At 44.4% G+C, this 22314-nt stretch overlaps 2 protein-coding genes across 4 annotated transcripts in view; both read left to right on the top strand.

Annotated features, from left to right (window-relative positions):
• slc7a1a (solute carrier family 7 member 1a) overlaps positions 1 to 5246 on the top strand; it is a 16296-nt gene extending 11050 nt beyond the window's left edge. For both annotated transcript variants that reach the window (XM_058627027.1, XM_058627029.1), the window contains exons 8-13: positions 1 to 28; positions 717 to 819; positions 1514 to 1719; positions 1805 to 1956; positions 2046 to 2154; positions 2928 to 5246. The exon at positions 1 to 28 is cut by the window's left edge and continues 109 nt beyond it. In XM_058627027.1, coding sequence (XP_058483010.1) covers positions 1 to 28; positions 717 to 819; positions 1514 to 1719; positions 1805 to 1956; positions 2046 to 2154; positions 2928 to 3112 — 783 coding nt within the window. In that variant the 3' untranslated portion in view covers positions 3113 to 5246. The remainder of the gene's footprint in view (positions 29 to 716; positions 820 to 1513; positions 1720 to 1804; positions 1957 to 2045; positions 2155 to 2927) is intronic.
• A 209-nt stretch (positions 5247 to 5455) lies between these two features.
• Positions 5456 to 22314, top strand: part of mtus2a (microtubule associated tumor suppressor candidate 2a) — a 47059-nt gene continuing 30200 nt past the window's right edge. Inside the window, exons 1-4 of one of the 2 annotated variants that reach the window (XM_058627024.1) lie at positions 5456 to 5601; positions 14370 to 16616; positions 17768 to 18026; positions 20404 to 20676. In XM_058627024.1, the coding sequence (XP_058483007.1) occupies positions 14628 to 16616; positions 17768 to 18026; positions 20404 to 20676 (2521 nt within the window). In that variant the 5' untranslated portion in view covers positions 5456 to 5601; positions 14370 to 14627. The remainder of the gene's footprint in view (positions 5602 to 14369; positions 16617 to 17767; positions 18027 to 20403; positions 20677 to 22314) is intronic. The other variant, XM_058627025.1, reaches the window with a different exon arrangement.

The following is a 22314-nucleotide window of genomic DNA, read 5'->3' as shown; positions in this document are numbered from 1 at the left end:
GCCACAGTGGTTGCCGGGGCGTTGTCTGGTAAGATAAAGAAAAACTGGACACGATTAGAGCAGATTTAGACCGTGGTTGGTTTTCTTTAGGTCCATGAGGAGCAGAATTATCATTATTATCATTATTATTATTATTATTATCATCATTATTATTATTATTATTATTATTATTATGACGAGGATGTTTTAGCTGCACGCTGCAGACTAATAATGACGTGAGAAGAGCAGAGAGAGATGTTTTCCTACTCGAGCAGAGTGGAGTGGAAGACAAGGTGTTTGATGAGAGGAGTTAAGATATGACTCAGCAGATCTGTGATATATTTATATTATTGTCTTTTCTGTCACAGATTGTAATTTGAATGTTTTATTTTTGCTGTAGACTAAAAATATTTGGCTTTGTCATCAAAACATGAATAAAATACCAGAGATGAGTATTTAGATATAAGAAGTTTGTGCGGGAACACCAAATGTTTACGTGAGCAAAGGTTTAGAAACGGAGCGACTTGAATTAGCGTTAATGACCTTTACTGTCTCTTCTTCACTTTTGTCATCATTGTTTTTATCTTAAATTATTTCTGCTGACTTTGCGACACATCCACATATTCCAGCACCTGCTCAGTACACTTAAATATATACAAATGACTTTTCTAAGTATTTTTTTATATTAAAGATTCATTCAGGTAAACACAACATCTGCTTTCTCTGTTTTCTTGAAGCGATCATGGCTTTTCTCTTCGAGCTGAAGGACCTGGTGGACCTGATGTCCATAGGAACGCTCCTGGCCTACACTTTAGTGGCTGCGTGTGTCTTGGTGCTCAGGTCAGTGAGGAGACGTCGAGTTTAAAGAGCATGCACTGAACTTTGTGACATTAGACACTGAAGTCTGGACGTTTTCCGGCCTGTGTGAGAATCAGGATTCACCTGAGAGATGTGAGAATCAGGATTCACCTGAGAGATGTGAGAATCAGGATTCACCTGAGCGATGTGAGAATCAGAAATCACCTGAGAGATGTGAGAATCAGGATTCACCTGAGCGATGTGAGAATCAGGATTCACCTGAGAGATGTGAGAATCAGGATTCACCTGAGAGATGTGAGAATCAGGATTCACCTGAGCGATGTGAGAATCAGGATTCACCTGAGCGATGTGAGAATCAGGATTCACCTGAGAGATGTGAGAATCAGGATTCACCTGAGCGATCCAGATGTTTGTCTGACTGAAACATTCTTATTATGCAAACAGCAGACTACAGCACGAGTCCAGACCCTGTTTGACTGACGTGTTTCATAGTTGATCGTGATTTATCCAGGTTTTCAGAACTGTACAAATGACTTCTGAACCAAACTCTTTTCTCATTTATGGGTAAAACAGTCTCACTCTGTCATTTCTTTATGAATACCTTAAATGTGGCACTACAGCTCTCCTCCTCTCAGGTGTGGGTTAGCAGTTAGGTTTAAGTGTTGGAGATGAAGTGGTGAATCAGCTGAGTGAGCGTGTGTTTGTGAATGTTCAGGTATCAGCCGGAGCAGCCCACTGTGGTGTATGAAATGGCCAACTCTAAAGAGGAGGCGGAGATGAGCGACGACATCAGTGTCCCCAGTGTGGGCATGCTTCCTGGTCTGGAGGAGAGGTTCAGCTTCAAGATGCTGCTGTTTCCAGATAATCCTGAGCCGTCCTCGTTGTCAGGCTTCTTTGTCAACATCTGTGCTTCTGTCATGGGTGAGTGATCGACATTTACCTTCATACGGACATCAGATGCAAACCTATGATGATGATGATGATGATGATGACTGTTGTCCTGCAGGACTGTTGATCCTGGTCTTCAGCGTGCTGGCGGTGCAGGGAGGCTCCGCCTCCTGGAACATCGCAGCCCTCAGCCTCATCTTCGTGGCGTGCCTCGTCCTCACCTTCATCGTGTGGAGGCAGCCCGAGAGCAAGACTAAATTATCCTTCAAGGTTTGACTCGGGTTGTTGTACGTGAGTGAGGACTTTTTAAAACCACTTCCTGCCGCCGTGTTAAACTTGTGTGAAATGTCACTCTGAAGGTTCCGCTGCTGCCGTTCATCCCAGTGATCAGCATGTTTGTCAACGTCTACCTGATGATGCAGCTGGACAGAGGCACCTGGGTACGCTTTGCAATCTGGATGGCGATAGGTATTTTTACTTTCTCACTATATGCACGTTGTTCCAGTTCTCAGTGACACACCCTCTGCATAACTCAGCTGTCAAAGGACATGAGTGAAAAACCATGTTGTATTTCCTCACAGTAAATGCACACACTTGCTTTAGTGGGAAATAATAGAATATTGTGACCTCGGCCTCGGCGCGACGTTATTTTGCGTTACCCCTCGCGATAGTCCTCCCTGTTCCTACCTGAACTATCGCTACCATACTTTTTTTAGTGCCTGCTCTGGCAAGGTTCCAAACGAGCCGAGGCCACACGATGCGTGGCGTCGCCCGATTGGTCAGAGTGTCGTCACAGGAAGAGACGTCCGACACAAGGATCAAGCCGAAACAATGCCGAACTGTAGATGAGTTAAAAAGACTTGAACAATCCTAAAAACATGGCTTCATCTCCAACAACTACCAGGGAAATGTCTAAAATCTCAGTATTTAACAGAGGAGTCGTGGATTTAGCGAGATCACAAACCCTGCCGCTGTATTTCAGTCCCGTGACTGTGGCAGACGGATTTTGTAGTGGAAAACCAACCCGTGCCGTGCCGTGCCGTGCCGTGCCGAGGCGAGCTGGGACCTTAGGTGGAGAAGGGGCTTTGGTCTTCATCAAAGTGTGTGATAATGATGTGGTTTTGACATAGTTTCAGTCAGTTATCACAGACTTGTACGACTAATGGAAGCTGACTGAACATTTCAGTTTTACAGGGACTGTGATACAGACGACGGTGCTAATCCTCCCTCTGCTTTCTCAGGCTTTGCGATCTACTTCTGCTACGGTATTCGCCACAGCACAGAGGCCGCCACGGCTCGCTCGTCACCTGACACGGAGATGATGGACCTCAAGCGTGACCAGGAAACAGAAAGCCTGGCGCTGGAAAAGGAGGCCTTCCTTCAGAATGGAGTCGATGTTGGGGAAGAGGACGAGGGAGATTTGTAGGGAAGCATTTGAACATGCTACGAACATTACAGATTCCCCGGATGCCGTTCTGTCTGTGTAATAGTATTTCTGTAAGGACGACTGTAAATCCTTCAGCGGCACTAACTCCTTGTTGGGGAGAGTGATGATAAATAGGTTTGAACTGAAATTCTCAGACCTGTTTTGTTCCCCTTCGAGTGCTGGGTGCAGCACGGACAGCTGGTTATAATACTTATGTGAAAACAGAGCGTCAGCAGCCAGTCGGCACAAATCATTGTCAGATACATTTGGAGATTCTAAATTGACCATAGGTGTGAGTGTGTGTGTGTGTGTGTGTGTGAATGTTTGTTTTGTCTGACATGTCCAGGATGAACCCTGCGTCAGCTGACTGGAGACAGGAAACATGTGACATGTGACATGTGACATGTGAGGGAGACTCAGCGATGAAACCATAACGTGTGTCTGTTTGTGTTCGTTCATAGTCGCTTCTTTGAAGAGTGTCTGAGTGACATCACTGGCATCTCAGCCGTGCACAGGACAGGACAGGACAGGACAGCGGCTGTCGGAAAGTTTTTAGCATCATATCACATCGGGTTAAAACTCTCTCAGTATTACATTCAGGCTGTAGGATATTTACATTCATCTGTAACTGATGTTGAAACCCTTGAACAGTTCTACCTGACGAGCAGAGGCTCGCACGTCACACGCTGCAGCACACTGGGCTCGTCAGTGACATCATTACCCCTGTCCGTCAACAGAATTGGTAGGCGGAGCCAAAGGAAAAACTGGCTTCATGTGGTGGTTTTGATTGAGGCAACAGAAGCAGCCGTACAGAGGATCAGAATGTGCGGAACATGATTTTATACTGTAAAACCTTCTCAACTGATCACTTTCATGATCTTTACAGGAGTAAAATGATGGCAGTTGTTGAATGACACTCCCTTTGTGAACCCTGATACATGATGAACGGCAGTTAGCATCAGTTATCACAGAATAACGGTGGATTTTCACAGTGCTGGCTGCTGTGGTGTGTTTTCTGTTGTTGTTGCTTCCGTAGCTTTTAACATCTAAAACAATACAAGCCAATTATTTTATGAATGTTAAATTTGGATTTATGTAAACGTTACTTTACACATTTTATCATGTTTGTTAATGAAAACTTGGTCATTTATTGTGTTTGTCAGATTTTTAATCTGAAACTAATGTTTACAGTTAAGTCAAAGCCTAAAAAGTTGTTTTTTTTAACCCAACCAACAATAAAAAAAATACATCATTTAAATCATTTAAACACAAGCATAATAATTGATTTAAAGTTTTTAACATCATATAATGAAATGTCTTTTTTTTTTTTACCTCTCATTTGTTTACTGTAGAAGCGTTGGTTATCACATGGATGTAAATGTTGTGTATATTTCTTGCAGTAAATTATTTGTAAACTGGAGAAAGGGCTATTTGTCGATGTAAATGAATCTCATAAATATCTGGCTTCAGGCTATTTGTCCGCTCTGTTGTTTGATGTGTTACGTATTCTGTCTTTAACGTTGACTTCAGCTAAGACGATGTCATGTAAACGTGAAGTGAACAGTGCACATGTGAAAGTGTTTAGTTTCACAGAACTGGAAGGAGCTTCTTCCCCTCTGATGCTGTCTTCAAGCTCTCGTTACCTTTCATTTCTCATCATGTGTCAGTGATGATCGGCTGCTACAGGCGGCATTTTACTGTCACTAATTCATCTTGTAAAACAGTGCAGTGAATGCAAATGTAATGTAAACATGGCTGACGGCACTCTCTGTACCACACACACACACACACACACACACAAACTTAAACTGCAGCATGTCGTGTTCTCTGTCACATATTTCAGCTCCTTCACACTCCAGATGTCTCACGTGACCTTTCCCACCAAAGAAGACTAAAGTCAAAATTGTTCATGTTCCATTGTCACATTGAAAAGTCCTGAGTGGGATGTGTTGTCTTTGGTGCCGCCTGCTGGTGAAATCAGAGCCTGCAGCCAGACAGCGTCAACATGTGGACACGTGCTTCTGTAAATGATGATTTCCTGGTGGCTTTGCTTGTGTCGCTGCTCTTTTTCTGTGTAAGTTTGTATGTTTTCATGAAAACCTCCTGTAAATAAAATGAGCTTTTAAAAAAACAACTTTTATCTCTTTCTATTTTATGTTATGGCGCGGACAAAGGTTTCACCTTCATCCAGCAGAGGGCGTTCACGTGTTAGGCGAGAAAAAAAGAGCCGGACGCTCAACAGAAGGATGCTCTGCGAGGTGTCGGCAGCAGCATCAGCACCATCACTCCTCCTCCTCCTCCTCCTCCTCCTCCTGCTGTCCGCAGCATCTCTCTCTCTCTCTCTCTCTCTCTCTCTCTCTCCCCCTCTCTCCCTCCTGGTCCTGCCTCTGCCTCTCACAGAGACAGAGAGAGGAGGGACTGAGACACGCGCACGCTTGGGTTTTGTTTTGCAACTCCTGCATTGACCGACATTCTTCCTGAAGCTGCAGGTGAGTCGCTGCGGGTATTTCTGGTAACGACGCGTCTGTTCCCTGCACAAGTGTGTGCGCATGTTTTGGGTCGTTGAAGCTGATTCGGTTCGTGTGTAGATGAGTGTAGACTGAGTGTCAGAGTGTGTGAGCTCAGGGTGGTTGTGATGGATGGAGCGCATCCAGTCACTGGCTCATAATAACGATCATGCATAGATTATAGAGGCTTTAGACCTGACTTCATGATCCACTGCACTGAGACTGGATCACGAGGTTTGAGGAAGTGGACTCATGTTTTCTGTTTGATACTTTGAACATCACATCTGAAACCTATGGGCTTTTACCAAATATATGGTTTTACATTCCGTTTTATAGCCTCAAGTAAAAAGAATCAGTGTAATATTGTTGTGATGTAAGAGCCTGAGCTGTGTGTGAAGAGTGTGAAGTCAAAATAAAGCTTAGCTTTCAAAGCTTTAAAGGAAATGCACTCATATGAAATGAAAAATGTTGTCTGTGTTATATGATCTTACTTCTACTTTAGTGTCTTTGCAAAGCCTGTGTAACTTAGGTCAAAGGCTGATTAGATGTGATTTTTGCATTAGATTCCATGTTCACTGAAGCAGTGAGAGCAGAGGACTGACAGGAGACGATGGATGAAATGATGACAAGCAGGTGGAGGACATGCCACTCACACTCCCACCTCCACTGTCTTCATTGATTGGTGTCTGATCATCAAATTCTCCCTGAGACCTTGGTCAGCTGTTTTTTTTTTCAGTGTTTTTTTATGATTGTATTTTCCACTTCACACACGATTCAGCATTTATGTGGCTGCTCTGTGAAAACATGTGGTCGCCAGGAATCTGTCCTGTGATGTTTGAGGTTTTAAGTGTTTATTGGAATTGATCGACTCACAAATCCCTCACGTATGGATGTGCCACTTCGTTTTTCCTGTTACAGTCATGTTAATGTGGATCAAAGCAGGGCTCGTGGACCTCGTGGAGCTCGTGCAGCTCGTGGAGCTCGTGCAGCTCGTGGAGCTCGTGCAGCTCGTGCAGCTCGTGGAGCTCGTGCAGCTCGTGGAGCTCGTGGAGCTCGTGGAGCTCGTCTCGTGGTCTGGGCTTGTGATTGTCTGCTGTGGCTGTTCTAGATGCTGATGCATACGTGATTGATTGATCACATGTGACCTCTGCAAAGTCTGAACAGAGATCAATTTATCACCTCTGTGCCAGGAAAGTGACTTGTGTGTTTGTGTGATAAAGAGAGAGAGTGTTCAGAGTGTGTGTGTGTGTGTGTGTGTGTGTGTGTGTGTGTTGTATTGCAGGTATAACAGTTTGTCACAAAGCCCATGAGTGAAGCACCGGTGCGACCTTCAAGGTCATTTTATAGGACAGAACAGAGGAGGAGAAGGGGGAGAAGGGGGGAGGTGGAGATGATAAGTGAAGGAAAGAGGGAAGTTAAAGTATGTCACTATGTTTTTTCAACATTCATTACCTTTGTTTGCACTTTAATGAAAGATTTTAACTTTGTGTGAATGTGAAATACATTTGTAAATAAAAAAAGAGAGAGAGAGCAAACTGATTTAAATAACAGCTACTGAATGAGGATTCTTGTAGGCCGTTCACTCCTCCATCCTCTCCTCCACTGTGCAGCATGGTGATGTGTGTGTGTGTGTGTGTGTGTGTGTGTGTGCAGTGTGTGTGTGTGTGTGTGTGTGTGTGTGTGTGTGTTCAGTGTGAATGAAGTGTCAACACGAGCACACGCTCTCCTCTCACATTCACGCTGCCTTTGTCTGGAAGGTGGCAATGAGCTTGTTGTAGCTCCGCCCCTGCAGTCACTGGCAGGACATCAGAGACACGCCTCCACTGGTGACACACACACACACACACATATGCTGGTTTTGCATTCTTTGTGTGGACACTCCTAGACATAATGCATTCCTTAGCTTACCTTACCTTAACCTTAACCATCACTACTAAATGACTAGGTGTAAAAACCAGGTCTTAATCCTCAAAGAATCCCCTTAAAGTTGTGTGGACCAGCAAAAATGTCCTCACACAGATAGGTTTGCTTGACAGTTGGTCAACACACACACACACACACACACACACACACACACACACTTTAATTCATTTGGACAGCCTAAACAATTAACCATAACCATAACTATGACCATGCCTAACCCTAAACTTAACCAGTTCCTGAGAAATGTGGTTCTGCCTCATTAGGACCAGGTTTCCTGGTCCAGACAGGTCAGTGTTAATGTTCTAAAGAGGTAACAAATACAAGCACACAGACACAAACTTACAGTGAACATGAAAGAGCTGTTATGTGTTTGTTTGTTTGTTTGTTTGTGTGTGTGTTCAGGGAAGTGTTGCAGATGTTTCTGTTGTTCTGTGTGTTTTGTACATTTTTGTCACAAATGAGAACAGTAACAGTGTGTGTGTGTGTGTGTGTGTGTGTGTGTGTGTGTGCAGCTGTGTTTTTAGGAGGACAGGAGCTGTAAGAGCTGTGCTTAAACTTCACTGGAACAAGCAAAGTCCACATCATCCATGTTTTATGGCACGTCCCACACTTTAGTCTGGAGCTACTTTCTTTTCTTGATCCTAAAAATAAAGTTAAATGTCAGCAGGAGCATTTTTGCATCCTTAAACGGATCCACAGTCTTCACTGATTTCCCACAGGAGTGCTTCACCCCAACATGTCCTCTCTCTCACCTCCGTGTATGAAAACAATCCTTTTTACAGCAGCTTCATATCATTAGCTTTTGTTTTGTTTCTTTTCACATCATCATCATCATCATCATCATCATCAGCAGCAGCAGCCCAAAATCCTTCACTCACTGTATTCTTTCCTCACCTCTCCCTGATCCTCTGCCAGTCTTCCCTCCCCCACACCCTTGGGCTTTGCCACTTGCACACACACACACACACACACACACACACACACACACACACACACACACATTACATTGCAAATTACATCCCCTTCTCTCTCCACCTCCTCCTCCTCGTTCTCTGCAGCATCAGTGGATTGTGTTTTGATGTTTTCCTTAAATAATCATCAGTGAGTCAGCCTGTCTAAGTTACACTCAGCCTGTCTTTGTCTGCGTGTCTGCTGCTCACCAGCTCTATGTCTGAATCCACTCCACTGTGTGGGTTTATGTGTGTGTGTGTGTGTGTGTGAGAGCATGTGGTAACTTCCCTACAGTCCCACAGAGAATTCTGCTTTCATTGCTTTCTTTGTCTGCGGCTGCTTTGGAGCAGAAGTGAGCGTCTCTCTCTCCGCCGTACGTCTTTGTCCCCTCGCAGAGTTTCACCGAGCACAGTCGTGCAAGAGTTAACGTTTCTCTCTGCGACAGGAGTGAGGATGGTGGGCGGAGGGGGTTTAGCTAATAACAATGCAGTCAGTGCTACCAGCAGCAGCCAGCATGGACACTTTCTCTCCTCTCCCACACGTCTGTTATTTGTTAGTCTGTGTTTTAACTGCAGGGCACAATAAACACAAGTCTGACTCCTTAATTCGCCTCTTAATTCTGTCTCCTCATCACCAGACTCCCAGAATATAATCCAGCCAAGTTCCTCATGTTCCTCACGTATTCTCGTCTCATTTGTACACTTGTACACTTGTCTGCTCTTGAACCACCTCATCTTCATCCCATCTTCACATAGCAGTGATAGCAGACATGTCTGGTTTGGTGGTGATTCAGTCCCTGTAGTCAACATCAAGCCCTCAGGTTGAGGAGCTGTGTCTTTGTTTCTGCTCCTGCTGCAGCAGTGATAGTCAATAGGTGTGTGTGTGTGTGTGTGTGTGAATGCATACACATTTTTTCATTTTGCTTCTTCTAATAAATCCTATTACTGGAATATTGTGACTACTGAGAATATTCTCTCTGCACACAATCAGGAAATAATCAGATTTTATTGCAGATGATGTGATTTTCTCGTCTGACCACGACTCTGACCTGAGATCCTGTTGAAATCCTGTTACAGAAACTCCCCACGGAGAAGGAAATGCTGTCCCACTCTGTGCATGTGGGAGTGAAGTGAGCGACGAAGGCGGGGGGGAGGAGGAGGAAGGGGGGGGGAGATTATTTTGGCAGATGTAGTCTCCCTGTGTGCTGTGTATGAAGTATGAAAATGGGATTGATCAGCTCACCCTGCCCTCATTAACTCTGTATAATGAGGAGACTGAAGAGAATGAAGGCCGGGGACAGGTGTGGACAGATGTGGACAGTTGTGGACAGATGTCTTCAGCTGCATGTACTGTGGTGCATTCAGAGAAGCAGACACTGTTGACCAGGACCTGGTGTGTTGAGGCACTTGAGTAGGAAGCTATTTGTGCTGCCTTTCCTCTTCTCCTTTGTTCTGTGAGATGAGATTTCTTTGTCGTGCGTGGAGTTAAATTTCCTCGGTTCACGTGTTGGAAAAACTGAGGATTGTCACATGTGAAATGATGTCTTCAGGGTGCTTATTGTGTCTACTGTGAAAGTGGAGCGTTAATCATGGTTCACTCCTATTTCTGTCTGTTTGGGCTGCTAAAAGAAGAGGGAGGAGCTGGGATGGATTTTTTCTGTCTCTCTCTCTCTCTCTCTCTCTCTGTCTCTCTCTCTCTGTCTCTGTCTCTCTGTCTCTGTCTCTCTCTCTCTGTCTCTCTCTCTGTCTCTCTCTCTCTGTCTCTGTCTCTCTCTCTCTGTCTCTCTCTCATCATCATCATACGTGAATTGACTGAAAAATGTAGTTTAAATTCTTGTCCAACCTAAACCAGTGAATGTTTGTGTAATGTATTCACATCTATAGACACATGTTAACAAGTTCACACGTACACACACACACACACACACACACACACACACACAATGCAACCACAACCCAGCCTGAGGAAAGAGAACAAGGACATGCAACAACGCTGTCACGAGAGATTAATTACATGTGTGTAAAGACACAGTATGTGCTCTATGTTAAAATAGATTTTCATCTTTAACTGCTGAGCTTCACTTTAATGTCCGTCCTGCACTAAACCTAATTATGTTACACGGCAACACTCAGGAGTCATAAATTATGGTTACACACATGTTGTCACGCTGTCCATTTATATTCTCTCCATCGCTGTGCTTCCACTACACAATGTGTGGGAATTCACACGTGTGTGTGTGTGTGTGTGTGTGTGTGTGTGTGTGTGTGTGTCGTCGGGGTTCCCCTGGGAACACTGGGCTGTAAAACCTGTCTGCTCTCCGGTGGGGGAGGAAAAGCCCAGTTGCCAAAGACAAATGGCATCTGTAATATCCACATGTGCTGCTGCTTCAACAACAAAGACGGCGAGGGAAGGCGAGCGTGCACGTGTTGATGAACGTCTGCGTGTTGTCACATCCGTGCTAAACCTGACACTTACACACCAGCATTATTCATATTCAGTGATAAAAATTAAAATCAAAGCCACATTTGTGCTGAAAATATTTGATTTTAATAAAACCTTAACAGGAAAGAATGAATCTGATGTGAGAAAAAATACAAATCATCTTCTTCTTCCTTTGACCCAAAACCCTCCTGATAATCTTCATATCTGGCTCTTAACAGTGAAAACAATAGACCCTCTCATGGAAATCTCTGTGTCCTCAATGGGAGCATTTAAGCGCTCATTACAGTCATTAGCTTTACATTAAAGTAAAAGACTTTCAGTAATTATTTCATTCTACTCGTATAGGTGAACATCACTGAGTCACTTCAGTAGCTTTTATCTCAGAGGTTCACATGTTCTCTGCGTGTTCTCTGCGTGTTCTCTGCGTGTTCTCTGCGTGTTCTCTGCGTGTTCTCTGCGTGTTCTCTGGTCTCCATGGTCTCACGTCTCACCCACACACACACGGCTGAGATAAAGATCTTGTTTTTTTCACTTTATCAGGTTATTCATTTACATGTGAGTTGAACGCAGCACCTGAGGGTTCAGCAGCGCTGCTGCGATGCATAGCATGAGTCTAGGTTGTGAGTGAATAATGAATGCATGAGCTGTGAGTGTGAGTGCATGGAGCCGACCTTCAGAGCCATGCTCTCTTTCTAATATTGACCCTGTTTTCCCCCTGGTGTAAGATGTCGGGGTCAAAATGGACAGACTGTATATACAGTATTCCCTCTGTATTCCCATGCACATGGCATCGCCATGACAACAGGAACAGGGCTGTTGAGTTGTTTTCTCAGGTTTTTGTCTCCTGCTGTTTTCCCACATGAGTTCAAAATGAGTAGTTCCTGCTCTTTATATTCCAGCCCAGAATATCTCAACATGTGAGAATAATACTGGCCATGAATTCAAGACACCTTCACTTTATAATATTTGAATTTAAAATAAGTAGTAGACATTTTATCACAATACATCGTGTCACGAGGCGTCAGATTTGTTAGTTCTTGTGTTAGTTTATGTTTAAAGTCACGTTAAGTTCATGTCACCTTTAGTGTTGGGTTTGATTTCCCCTTTTATTTTGGTAAACGTCCATGTCTTCCTGTCGCGTTGTTTCTCCATCAGTCTTGACACATCACCCCTCGTTCCCTCATGCACTTCACCTGGTGATCCTTAAGTAATCACTCGCACCTGCCCTTGATTCCTCTTCCCTATATAGTGTCCTCAGTCCCTCTGTCATGTGCCAGTGCGTTGTTTATGTTTCCCAGAGACGCGTCAGAGCCTGTTTCGCCTTTTGTTTTGTAGCTTTGTTGCTAAGTCCAGTCAAGTTTATGTTCTCCTTCTAAGAAGAAGTGATTTTGATTTTGTCCTTCAAGAGAAAACAATAAACACTCTTGAATCTTTCATCGTGCCTCCTGTCTCGTGCACTAGCAGTGTATTCACCGTCCCTAACACATCGTTGTACTGTTATTGGTCATTAGATGCACATGTGGATAACAAATATTTAAGATCATCACTGAAGTACAAGTACTTTTGACAACAGCACATACTCTGTGTAATAATTGTATATTATTGACGTATTTCAGGCAAAGAAAACATGAATTCAGCAGCAGTGCAGAAACTGTCCGTGTTTCTGTTGCTTTTTACTCAAATAGTCCTTGTGTTCGATGTCTTTTTCATTGTGTTCACAGATTTGTCAGATTGCTGTTGTCGGCCTCACTGTGTGGCGACGTTGTGTTTATTGTGACCGAGCTCCCGAGGACTGCTGCCATCAGCACGAGCTCCGGTGCTCCATCAGTGCCAGAACGCTCTCTCTCTCTCTCTCTCTCTCCCTCTCTCCCTCTCTCCCTCTCTCTCTCTCTCTCTCTGCCGTCCTCCCCCATCTCTTTAAGGATTGTCTGTTGTGTAATTAGCTAATAAACTGATTGTGTGCATCAGGTAGACAAATATTAGCCAGTGCACACAAAGGGAGTGTGAGGATTATTCTACATGTTGTTTGTTTGCACACTAGAGTAAATACTTCCTCTGAACAATCAAAGCAGAATTATTCTGTTAGAGCAGTGGAGTAGATTTCTTTGTATTTTGACCTGTAAGTTTTCATACTTAGTCTCCATAATTGCAAAAAGCTTAAATTAAATAACCTCTTTAAAACCACACATTCATTAAAAAGACTCTTCAGGAAACTGTGATAATTATATTTTGGGGTGACCTTCAAGAATGCAGATAAAACTGGGGTAAAAGTGTTTTTACACACGCAGTGAAGCAGCATCAGATCAGAGCCACGGGCAGTGGAAGCTGAGTGTGAGTGTCACTGATGCCAGAGGACACACGGAGCAGCACCTGCTAATGACAACACACTCCCCCGCTGCACATGTGATGACACTGTGGAAACTAAGCAAATATTAAAGAAAAGATTACATAATGATCAGCTCAGTCCACACAGCATTTAACAAAGGAAGTATGACAGAACATGGTTGACTCAGTTCAGTGCAGTATGATGCAGAAGTGTTTGCTTTAAATGCTTCCTCTTCAAAACACAAGTGAACATTCTGAGAGGAAGTATTTCCTGTGAAACCAACCATTTTTTTTTTAAATACACTTTGATGAAACCGTCCTGCAGCCGCCTCACGGTGTGAGAGGTTTGCCATCTGCTCATCTCGTGCACATACGTGTGAAGCATCATATACAGTCTGGACAAGAGCCATTGACTCACAGGCACAAGAATTCCACTCACCCTGCGGAATCCTGCTTTTAAATGGAGCATGTAAATGGCAAAAAAAAACCTGCGGCACCGGCTTAATCAGCCATGTGGCATGTTAAAGAAGATGTTAGGTGCCGAGTGTAGTGCTGCAGTGTGGATGTATCCCTCTGGTATCTGCTGTTTCTGTACCACACCTGTGTTTCCTCAGAGAATGTTTGAAACAAACTGTTGTGCAGATGTTTTCATGCCGTCCTTCAGCTCATTACAAAACCTTTCACACTCGTCCCTCTCGTCCTCAAGTCTTCCTCTTTAGCCATTCCCGTGGTGGATCTGTCACTTGTGTCCTAACAGCCTGCACTCAGAGCTCTTTTCTCCTCAAACCACAGTGAACTCCCATCATCACTTCATAACTAATACAATATAGACTGAGGTCTCCTGGGCTGCATTTAGCCATCCACCACAACACGTGAATTAATGTCATTTAATATATGCAAATCAAAATGCATTTGATGTACATCTATCAGCGCCCATAAGACAAAAATAGACTCAGAATCCGCTGATACTGAGTCACAGCAGCCTGTGAGTGTGGCACAGCTCATATATAAATGTAAAACACCGAAAGTGGTTTCATGGAGAGAGAGCAAAACTGAATTGTCTGTATTTTTCCTCATGCTCACAGTTTCTTTTGTTGTTCTTGTTGCAGATCGAACAGATCGCCGTCTCCCTGCAGAGCCGTCGGCTTCGTCAACAACACGCTAAATGCAAAATCCGTGGGGAGCTGAACTGAAAACATTTCATGAGATGACATTTGGTCGTTGGAATATGCAACTGAAAGAACTTCGTCACTCACAGCCTGAAGAGACGGGACACGGAGGGAAGAACCATCTCTAACTCTGTAGACGTATGGCCTCAGAACCTCACAAGTGTTTTTAACACATCTGTTTGTAAGAGCAGCTCAAACATGAGCAACCTGACGACTTTCAAGGGACTGAGGGTCAGCGTTGACAGAGGAAACAAGACTCAAAACCAGTTCCCTCAGTCTGGGGACGACAACGCCAATCAATTAACTTCTATTGGTGATCAAGAAGGAAGACGATACTCCATCCCTCCTTTAGTCTCCCAGAGCGACTCCCCCGACAAGCTGGTGATCTGGGGCTCTGAGCAGCAGTGCATGCAGTCTGAGCTCAGAGAGTTTGAGCTGTTGGACTGTCAGGAGATAGACGCATTTTTGGGAAACAGGGACCAGAAGGAAGATAATCTGGATGAAGACAACGAGGAAAGTTTGAGAGACGGAAGAGACGAGGGTCCCATGTCCATATCCTCCAGCTCGACTGCCAGCTCGGCTTCAACTGACAGGAGGAGAAATGACAATGACAGAGAAGAGAGGAGAATACAGAGAGGTAAAGATGTCCACAAAAGGATCGGCTGTCACAGCACTGAAGAGCTAGACACGTGTGTGACAGGCTCGGTGGAGAAGACCGATACCAGGGAGAGGCCCAAGGGAGGGCTGAAGGAATCCAAGTCTGAGACAAATGTGTTTGTCTCCAGTTTGTCAGCCACTGCCCTCAGCGGAAGTTTGTCAAGTGCTCTCGATATTAGTAGCAAAGCATATTCTCCCATTTCTCTGTCTAGTCCTAAAACTCACCCGTATCCAAATGCAAACAACTCTACCTCAGCCCAGACAAGGAGAATGGCAGTTCCTGTAGATGCCAACCAGAACTCAGCATCACTGCATCCTCAGGAGAAACACCATCCTTTTCAGTTCTGCAGCCAGGATCAGAGACAGAAGGACGGAAGCCATCATAAAAATGGACTGTCCTCTGATGTGGGGCTCGGCCAAAGGAGAAGGACTGGATTTGACGAGAGGGTTCTGCCACCACGACGGCAACAACTCGTCAGACCTCTTCCACAGAGCAGGAGCTCTGCAGAGCCGACTCCTCATCAGGAGGAGACAGGACAACCCAGTTCTCCAAACTACACTCTTGAGTCGTACAGCAATGGGTTCAACAGAAAGCATGGAAAGTCAGCTTTACGTGAACCGTCAGATTTCTCTTATCTGTACAGCACACCTGCAGCCTCCCAGCTCAGACAGCCCAGCCAGACTAAGAGAGAGGTTCCTTCTGTGGAGAAACAGCCAGCGTCAGCACTGGGGCTTAGTTGTAATCCCTCCAACCCTTCTCCAACAGAGAAGAGACCCCAGATTCAGTTCACATACAGGAGGAATTGCTCCAGTCCCAACAGGACTGGGGTTGAATCCAGGTCGTGTACTCCTCCTCACTCCCCTCTGAAGACACCCCAGGGTTCACCGCGCAGGCAACCCTCCATGTTCCTTGTTTCCAGGAACGTCCCCGGAGCGGTTCGACATATCCCGTCAGGATGCAACCCTGCTGTGTCAACGTCAGCTCAGGGCTATGGCAACAGTTGCTTGAGAGCACCAGTCAAAACTAACATAAGCACAAGTGGAATCTCCAAAGCGCCTCTTAACAACCAGCAGAGCTCCTCCTACCCTCAACACGACTCCAGCCCCAAAGAGAGCTCCCCATCACCCAAACTTAAACCTAAAGGAGTTCGCCCTAAAATCATTACCTATGTCCGAAAGAATCCTCAGTTCAAACCCCAAGTGGCTGATGGACCTTATCAGGTGTCCTCTCTGCCGTCCCGGCTCTCAGCGTACGCCCACGGACAAACCCCGCCTCCCTTCAGAGGAAACCCTAAAGACACAGACGCCAGAGGAGTCCCGGTGCTCTCTGCCTCCAATCTGCTCTATGACAAGTATCGTCAGGACATGCAGGCCAACGTCTTCCCATCAGCTGCACTGAGCAGGAGCATCAGGGCCCCCGCTCACACACACACTGTTCCCCCCACACACACACACGTTCACCCCCACAGCCACACGGCTCCACCCAAACTGGGCGGCAAAGAGGGCGACTTCTACGGGGCGGGGTCAGAGGTGAGTGGGAGAACGACGACACAGATGAAGCTGAATGTGATTCTGCTGTAGTTTGGTGCATTCACAAAGGATTTTCTGTTCAGGATCATCACTGTGTAAAGACACTGCAGTAGAGTTTAATTCTTGTTTCATCAGTTAGCAGCAGTACCATTACAGCATGTTATATGGTATCATATCACATGCATTACTGTAGCATTATTGTGCTCCTTGTCCCGACCACATCCAATATTTTCTATCATCTGCCTCCACCTTGTCTTCTCCCTTGTGTCCTCACGTCCTCCTTCACAACATCCATGAACCTTCTCAGTGGTCTTCTTCTTTTCCTTCTGCTCGGCAGCTCCACCTTCAACATCCTCTGTCCAACATCATCACTATCCTGTCTCTGCACGTGATCAAACCGTTTAAATACCAACCTCAGCTGTCCCTCATTTCTAGTCCCGTCCATCTTGGTCCCCCAATGAAAATCTTCAACCCTGTGACGTCCTGTCTCTAAACCAGGCATCACAGCTGACCTCTCCACCATCTTTTAGACACATATCTCCACCCACGTCACCCTGTCTGTCCTCTCCTCTCTTGTGCTCTGTCCGTTGTGTTGCATCCATCCCACAGCAAACTACTGTGTTTATAATTAATCACAGACATTCTGCGATTCATCCTCACTCTCACCAGAGCTGCATAGTATTGCTTTAAAGTCATTCCTTATTGATTCTCATCAAACAGCTTTAGTAAGCATTCATATTCCCGCAGCATTAAGCAGCAGCATTAAGCAGCAGCATTAAGCAGCAGCATGTCTGAATAAATAGTTAATACAGCGAAGAACAAAGTGGACAAATCTCAAGGCTTCACATGACACCTATGGAGAGTGGTTGACACCTAATCTTGATTTATACTGGTGATGCTAAACACTTTATCATTTATACATATCCTGTCTGATCATTTAGATTTTTAAATCAATTTTAAATCAATATACATATAAAGTTATGTGCGTTAATTATGTTAATCATTTTGTTTTCTCAGTGTGTGTCTATCACAAATACTCTCGTCATTCTTTACATTTAAAAGATAAATATCATTTTATTTTATTTTTATCAATTTAATTCAGTTAGAACAGAATTTTTTCGTCCTTAATTTGAATGATTTTTGCCCTGAAGGTGGAAAGATCTGCTGCTTTCAAAGGGAGTTGTGCAGAAGACTCGCTGCAGCCCCCGGTGGCCGCTCAGGGCGGGGCGAGCGGCAGTCTGCTGCGCTCTGGCAGAGGTCTACGTCTCGGCCTCGGAGCTGTCAACAGGACGGCTGTGGCCACGGCCAAGGGCAGAGGACCTGGTCAAGGTCAGAGGTCAGTGCTGGTCTTCAGCCAGCCGGTCCAACCTGTCCTCCCAGCGACGAGCCAGAAAAACCTCGACCACGCAGGTGAAGAAATCTTTGTTTTTGATTTGTGTTCTCAGAGAAAACAGAATCTATGATTCTGAGTTAAATGTTATTGCTTCTTTATCTCTGGCTCCTCTGCAGCATTAAACTCTTCCTCCCTCACACTGGCCTGAGATGAATGGCAGCTCATTTTTGGCTGCTGTGATTGGACGGAAATATTTCTGCTAATTTACAAACTTGAAGCAGCTTCCTCACACTTTTCCTTCACGCGCAGCTCGTGTCTAATTCAGATTTTTCAGATAACACTTCTGCAAAGTGAGGTTTGCGTTGCAGCTTGATTGTCACTGGAATATGAACTATGGAGTCTGTCCTTCACCGTGCACTCTGCTGCTGCTGGAAAGCTCTGGCATTTATCATTCCCATGCATATTTAATCTGCTCTTTTGGTCACAGCTAGATTCTCACACACACACACACAGAGAACCCGAAGCTGCGTGTGTTAAATTGATCATCACAGTGTTAGGATCTGTCAGGTGTCCTTATCATAATCCCTATTAATACATATGTACGGTGTCTCAGTGGAGCTCGGCCCTTTGGGAACGACAGGCTTTGAAGTGCAAAGCAATTAACAGTTGAGTGACGTCAGCACCGGCACTCTCACTCTCACTCTGCAGGGATAAACATCACTTCACATTATTATACGTGACTCTGGTTTTTGTAAAGTATGGACTGGATCCCTCTGTTTCCTCTTTATTACAGTGAATGCAGAAGGTTTTGAACACGTTGTTGGTATGAAAGTGTGGATCCTCCATCAGGACGTTTGTGCTGAAGCCACCTCTGCATGTTGACAATCTTTGCTTCTCTGCAGCCGTGAAGCCGTGCGCTTCGCTCCAGTAGAGCTGCAGAGATTGCAGTGCACTCGAGTGTCACATTTAATAATATGCAATTTAACGCTGTGTGGAGGGGAACCTGTGCAAGGTGTCATAACTCACCTAAAATTGAAAATCACTTGGTTGTTATAGTACCTACATAATTCAACTCTTTTTCTGTCTTCTGTTCCTTTCTTTCTTTGTTTTTTTCCGTAAAAAAAGATAATAAAGGAAAATGTATGATGATAAAAAAGTAGGGCTGCAACGATTATTCGATTAATCATTTACGAAATGAATCATCAACTATTCTGATAATCCATTATACGGTTTTGAGGTTTTTTTTAATAATTAAAACAAGTGCTCTGATTTTTCAGCTTCTTAGATGTGAATGTTTTCTGGATTCTTTTCTCCGTTTGACAAAGAAATCATTAAAACTGAAAAAAATTTCCTGACCAAACAAATATTCAATGAATCAAGAAAAGGATCGACAGATTACTGGATTATGATGGTTAGTTGCAGCTCTAATAAAAAGAGGTTGTTGAAGAGAAAGCGGCTTTGACTGAGCCTTCGACCACTAACTGCACATTGTATATAAGTTTGTATGAAAGAAAGAATCAAGGTTATCTTTAATGTTTTATCTCTTGTCATAAATAATGTGTATTTTCATTTAGCTGCAGCTTTCATCCTTGTTATGCTTCTTAAAGTGGATATTTGTCCAGCTCCCTTCTCTGAGTGTAAATGCAGTGGGGTGTGAGGGCATTTATCTTTAATGATCCTGACCTTCTCACTCCAGAGAGATAACCTGTATTGTCTCTCTCTCTCTCTCTCTCTTGCGTTGAAGCAGTGCTTTTCCTATCATGTGCAGCAGACTGAAGCAGAGAGGAGAGCTGCTCACCTTATCTCTGCAGCCAGCAGCCAGCAGGGGATAATGGGCTTCTGTCGGATCTCGACACTTTAGTGTGAGCTGGGGGTTGAAATGAGACAATTTCTTCCCGTTGCTCAGTAACAAAAACATGCCACTATGGAGCAATGATTGCTTTTTTATCCCTCTGATTCCCCGTCTTTTCTTTCTCGTCTTTTATCTCTTTTTCTTCACTCCTTTAATCCAGCTTTTATTTGACCTTAGCTCCTGGTTTAGCGTGTGCACCTACAGCAGCATAAAGCGCACCTTGACAGAGTCCGTGGAATACAAGCCATTACTAAGTTCAACTACAATGTAAACACAATCAACTCAGAAACATAACGTATGCGCGCTGTAAAGATTTATCATCAGTCTCCTGAGTTTGTTATAATTGATGTCATAACTGTGTTTGGCAGTAAGAGAAACTGCAATCTTGGCCAAAGCCAAACTCTTTGTGTTTGTTGTTGAAGTCAGACACAGACACAGACGACTTCCTGGTTCCCACTGAGAGTGTCGTCAATACAGAGTGATGAATGATTCACAGGAGAGTCACAGTCTCAAAAAGAGCTTAAATGCAGCCAGTTACCACTTCAATTTAACTGATGACACTCACTGAAATGTTTATTTTTCATTGTGTGTTTTTCTAACAGATGACCAGGTATTTACCCAGCATGCTCCTGTTCCGTCTGCTGCTGCAGCGACGGCAGCGGCTCAGCCTCAGGCTGTGGCCGTGGCCGCGGCTTCCAGGTCTCTGGTTCCCAAAGGCAGCCAGTCAGGACTGCGTCCCCCGGGCTTCAGCTCCAGCCGTCTTCCCCCAGGCCGCCTGGCAGCTTTTGGCTACGTCCGTAGCTCCAGCGTGTCGTCTGCGTCCTCGGCTCATTCTGCCGACAGCACACAGAGTGAATCCTGCAGGACGGCTCACAGTGAGTCCAATCATCACTCATCTTTTCACACATTTACTACTTTATCTATATCACTTCATTATGTGCATCATCCCCCTACTGTTGTTGTTGTTGTTGTTGTTGCCTTTTCCTATGTTTTCCCTACATGAATATAATTTGCATAAACAGGTCCCTCCCACATTTATTATTCTCCTGGGCTCCACCTCTCTTTAAAATGTCTCTTCAGTCTCCATGTAATTAAAATATAAAATAGAGCATGTTTTATAGAACACTTGAGGACTGAAGGGAGTGTTTATGTTAATAGATGTTACCACTAGTTCAATTCTCTTATAAATTAAAGTGATGGATTGAAGTTTAGTTATTTGTTGGTTTGTACATTGTTGCCTCAAAGCAAGAAGGTTAAAGATTTAGATCCCAGTTCTGCCCTGCGATGGACTGACAGTGACCTGTCCAGGGTGTGACCCCGCCTCTTACCCTATAGCCCCTTTTCCACCTATGGTCCCAGCTCGACTCGCCTCGGCACGGCACGGCACAGTTTAGGTTTAGGTTTGGTTTTCCACTTCAAATTAGTACCTACTCACCGTGGGCGGAGTCATCACTGCACGGCTTCATGAAACTGAGGTGACTTTATTTTACACGCAACACAAATGAGTGACTAGTGACTTGTTTTCAGTGTAACTGAATCATTAGAATCATTAGAATCATTTGTTCAGTTCTTCCTCCATGAGGACACAGTCACTACAGACTGATACACCAGACTCCTCTGTTAAATATTGAGATTTTAGACATTTCCTTGGAAATTATTGGAGATAAACCCACGTTTTTAGGATTGTTAAGTTTGGCTTGATCCTTGTGTCGGATGTGCTGTGCCGTGCCGTGCCGTGCCGGTGGAAACACGCAGTATGTCAGCTGGCATTGGCTCCAGCTCCCTGTGACCCTCATGTGGAGGACAGTGCAGTAGAGAATGAATGGATGGTTTGTTCATTGAGTCCCATATGACCTATTATTATTATTAATGACCAAATTAAGTGATAAAAATGTATCTTCTCATAGGAAAATGAAAAAAACACCTTGCCAAATCTGAATGATTGAAAAAGTTACAGAGTTTTTAAAAATAGGTTTTCCATCCATCCATTTTCTACCAATTTATCCTCCACAGGAGGGTCGCAGGGAAATAGATTTTTCCAAATGATGTCAAATTCTCTGCTCTGAAATGTCGTGGTTTGTCCACAGGAGGAGCCAAAGACTCTTGGCTTCAGTAAATAACTGTATAATATCAGCAGCTGGGACAGTTTACCATGGTACACACTTCATGAGCCATGAAGTGTTTTCTTTTCACAGCTAATATTTCCAGTGCATCTAGAAACTAGCAGAACACATGCTGTCACTTTCCAGACTCATCACTAATTTAGCAGGGTGATAACTCGCTCGCTGGCTCCGTGCTGCAGATACACTCAGCATTCACAGGCTGAACTGTCAGAGTAGTTTTTCATTCTCACTCTCGTGGAGCTGCAGTTGTGGTTGGGATGCTTCCTCTCAGGCGAGTTGGAGAGTTCTCGGAGTGTGTGTGTGTGTGTGTGTGTGTGGAGCACAGGGGAGTGTGTTTTCAATGTGACCTACATAGGAAACGCTTGCTCTTCTTCTCCCAGTTACAGATGA

The sequence above is a fragment of the Solea solea genome, chromosome 4 (genome assembly GCF_958295425.1).
Source record: "Solea solea chromosome 4, fSolSol10.1, whole genome shotgun sequence".
In the NCBI taxonomy this organism is placed as follows: domain Eukaryota; kingdom Metazoa; phylum Chordata; class Actinopteri; order Pleuronectiformes; family Soleidae; genus Solea; species Solea solea.
Note: the sequence above shows the minus strand (reverse complement) of the source record. Positions and strands in the feature narration are given on the sequence as shown.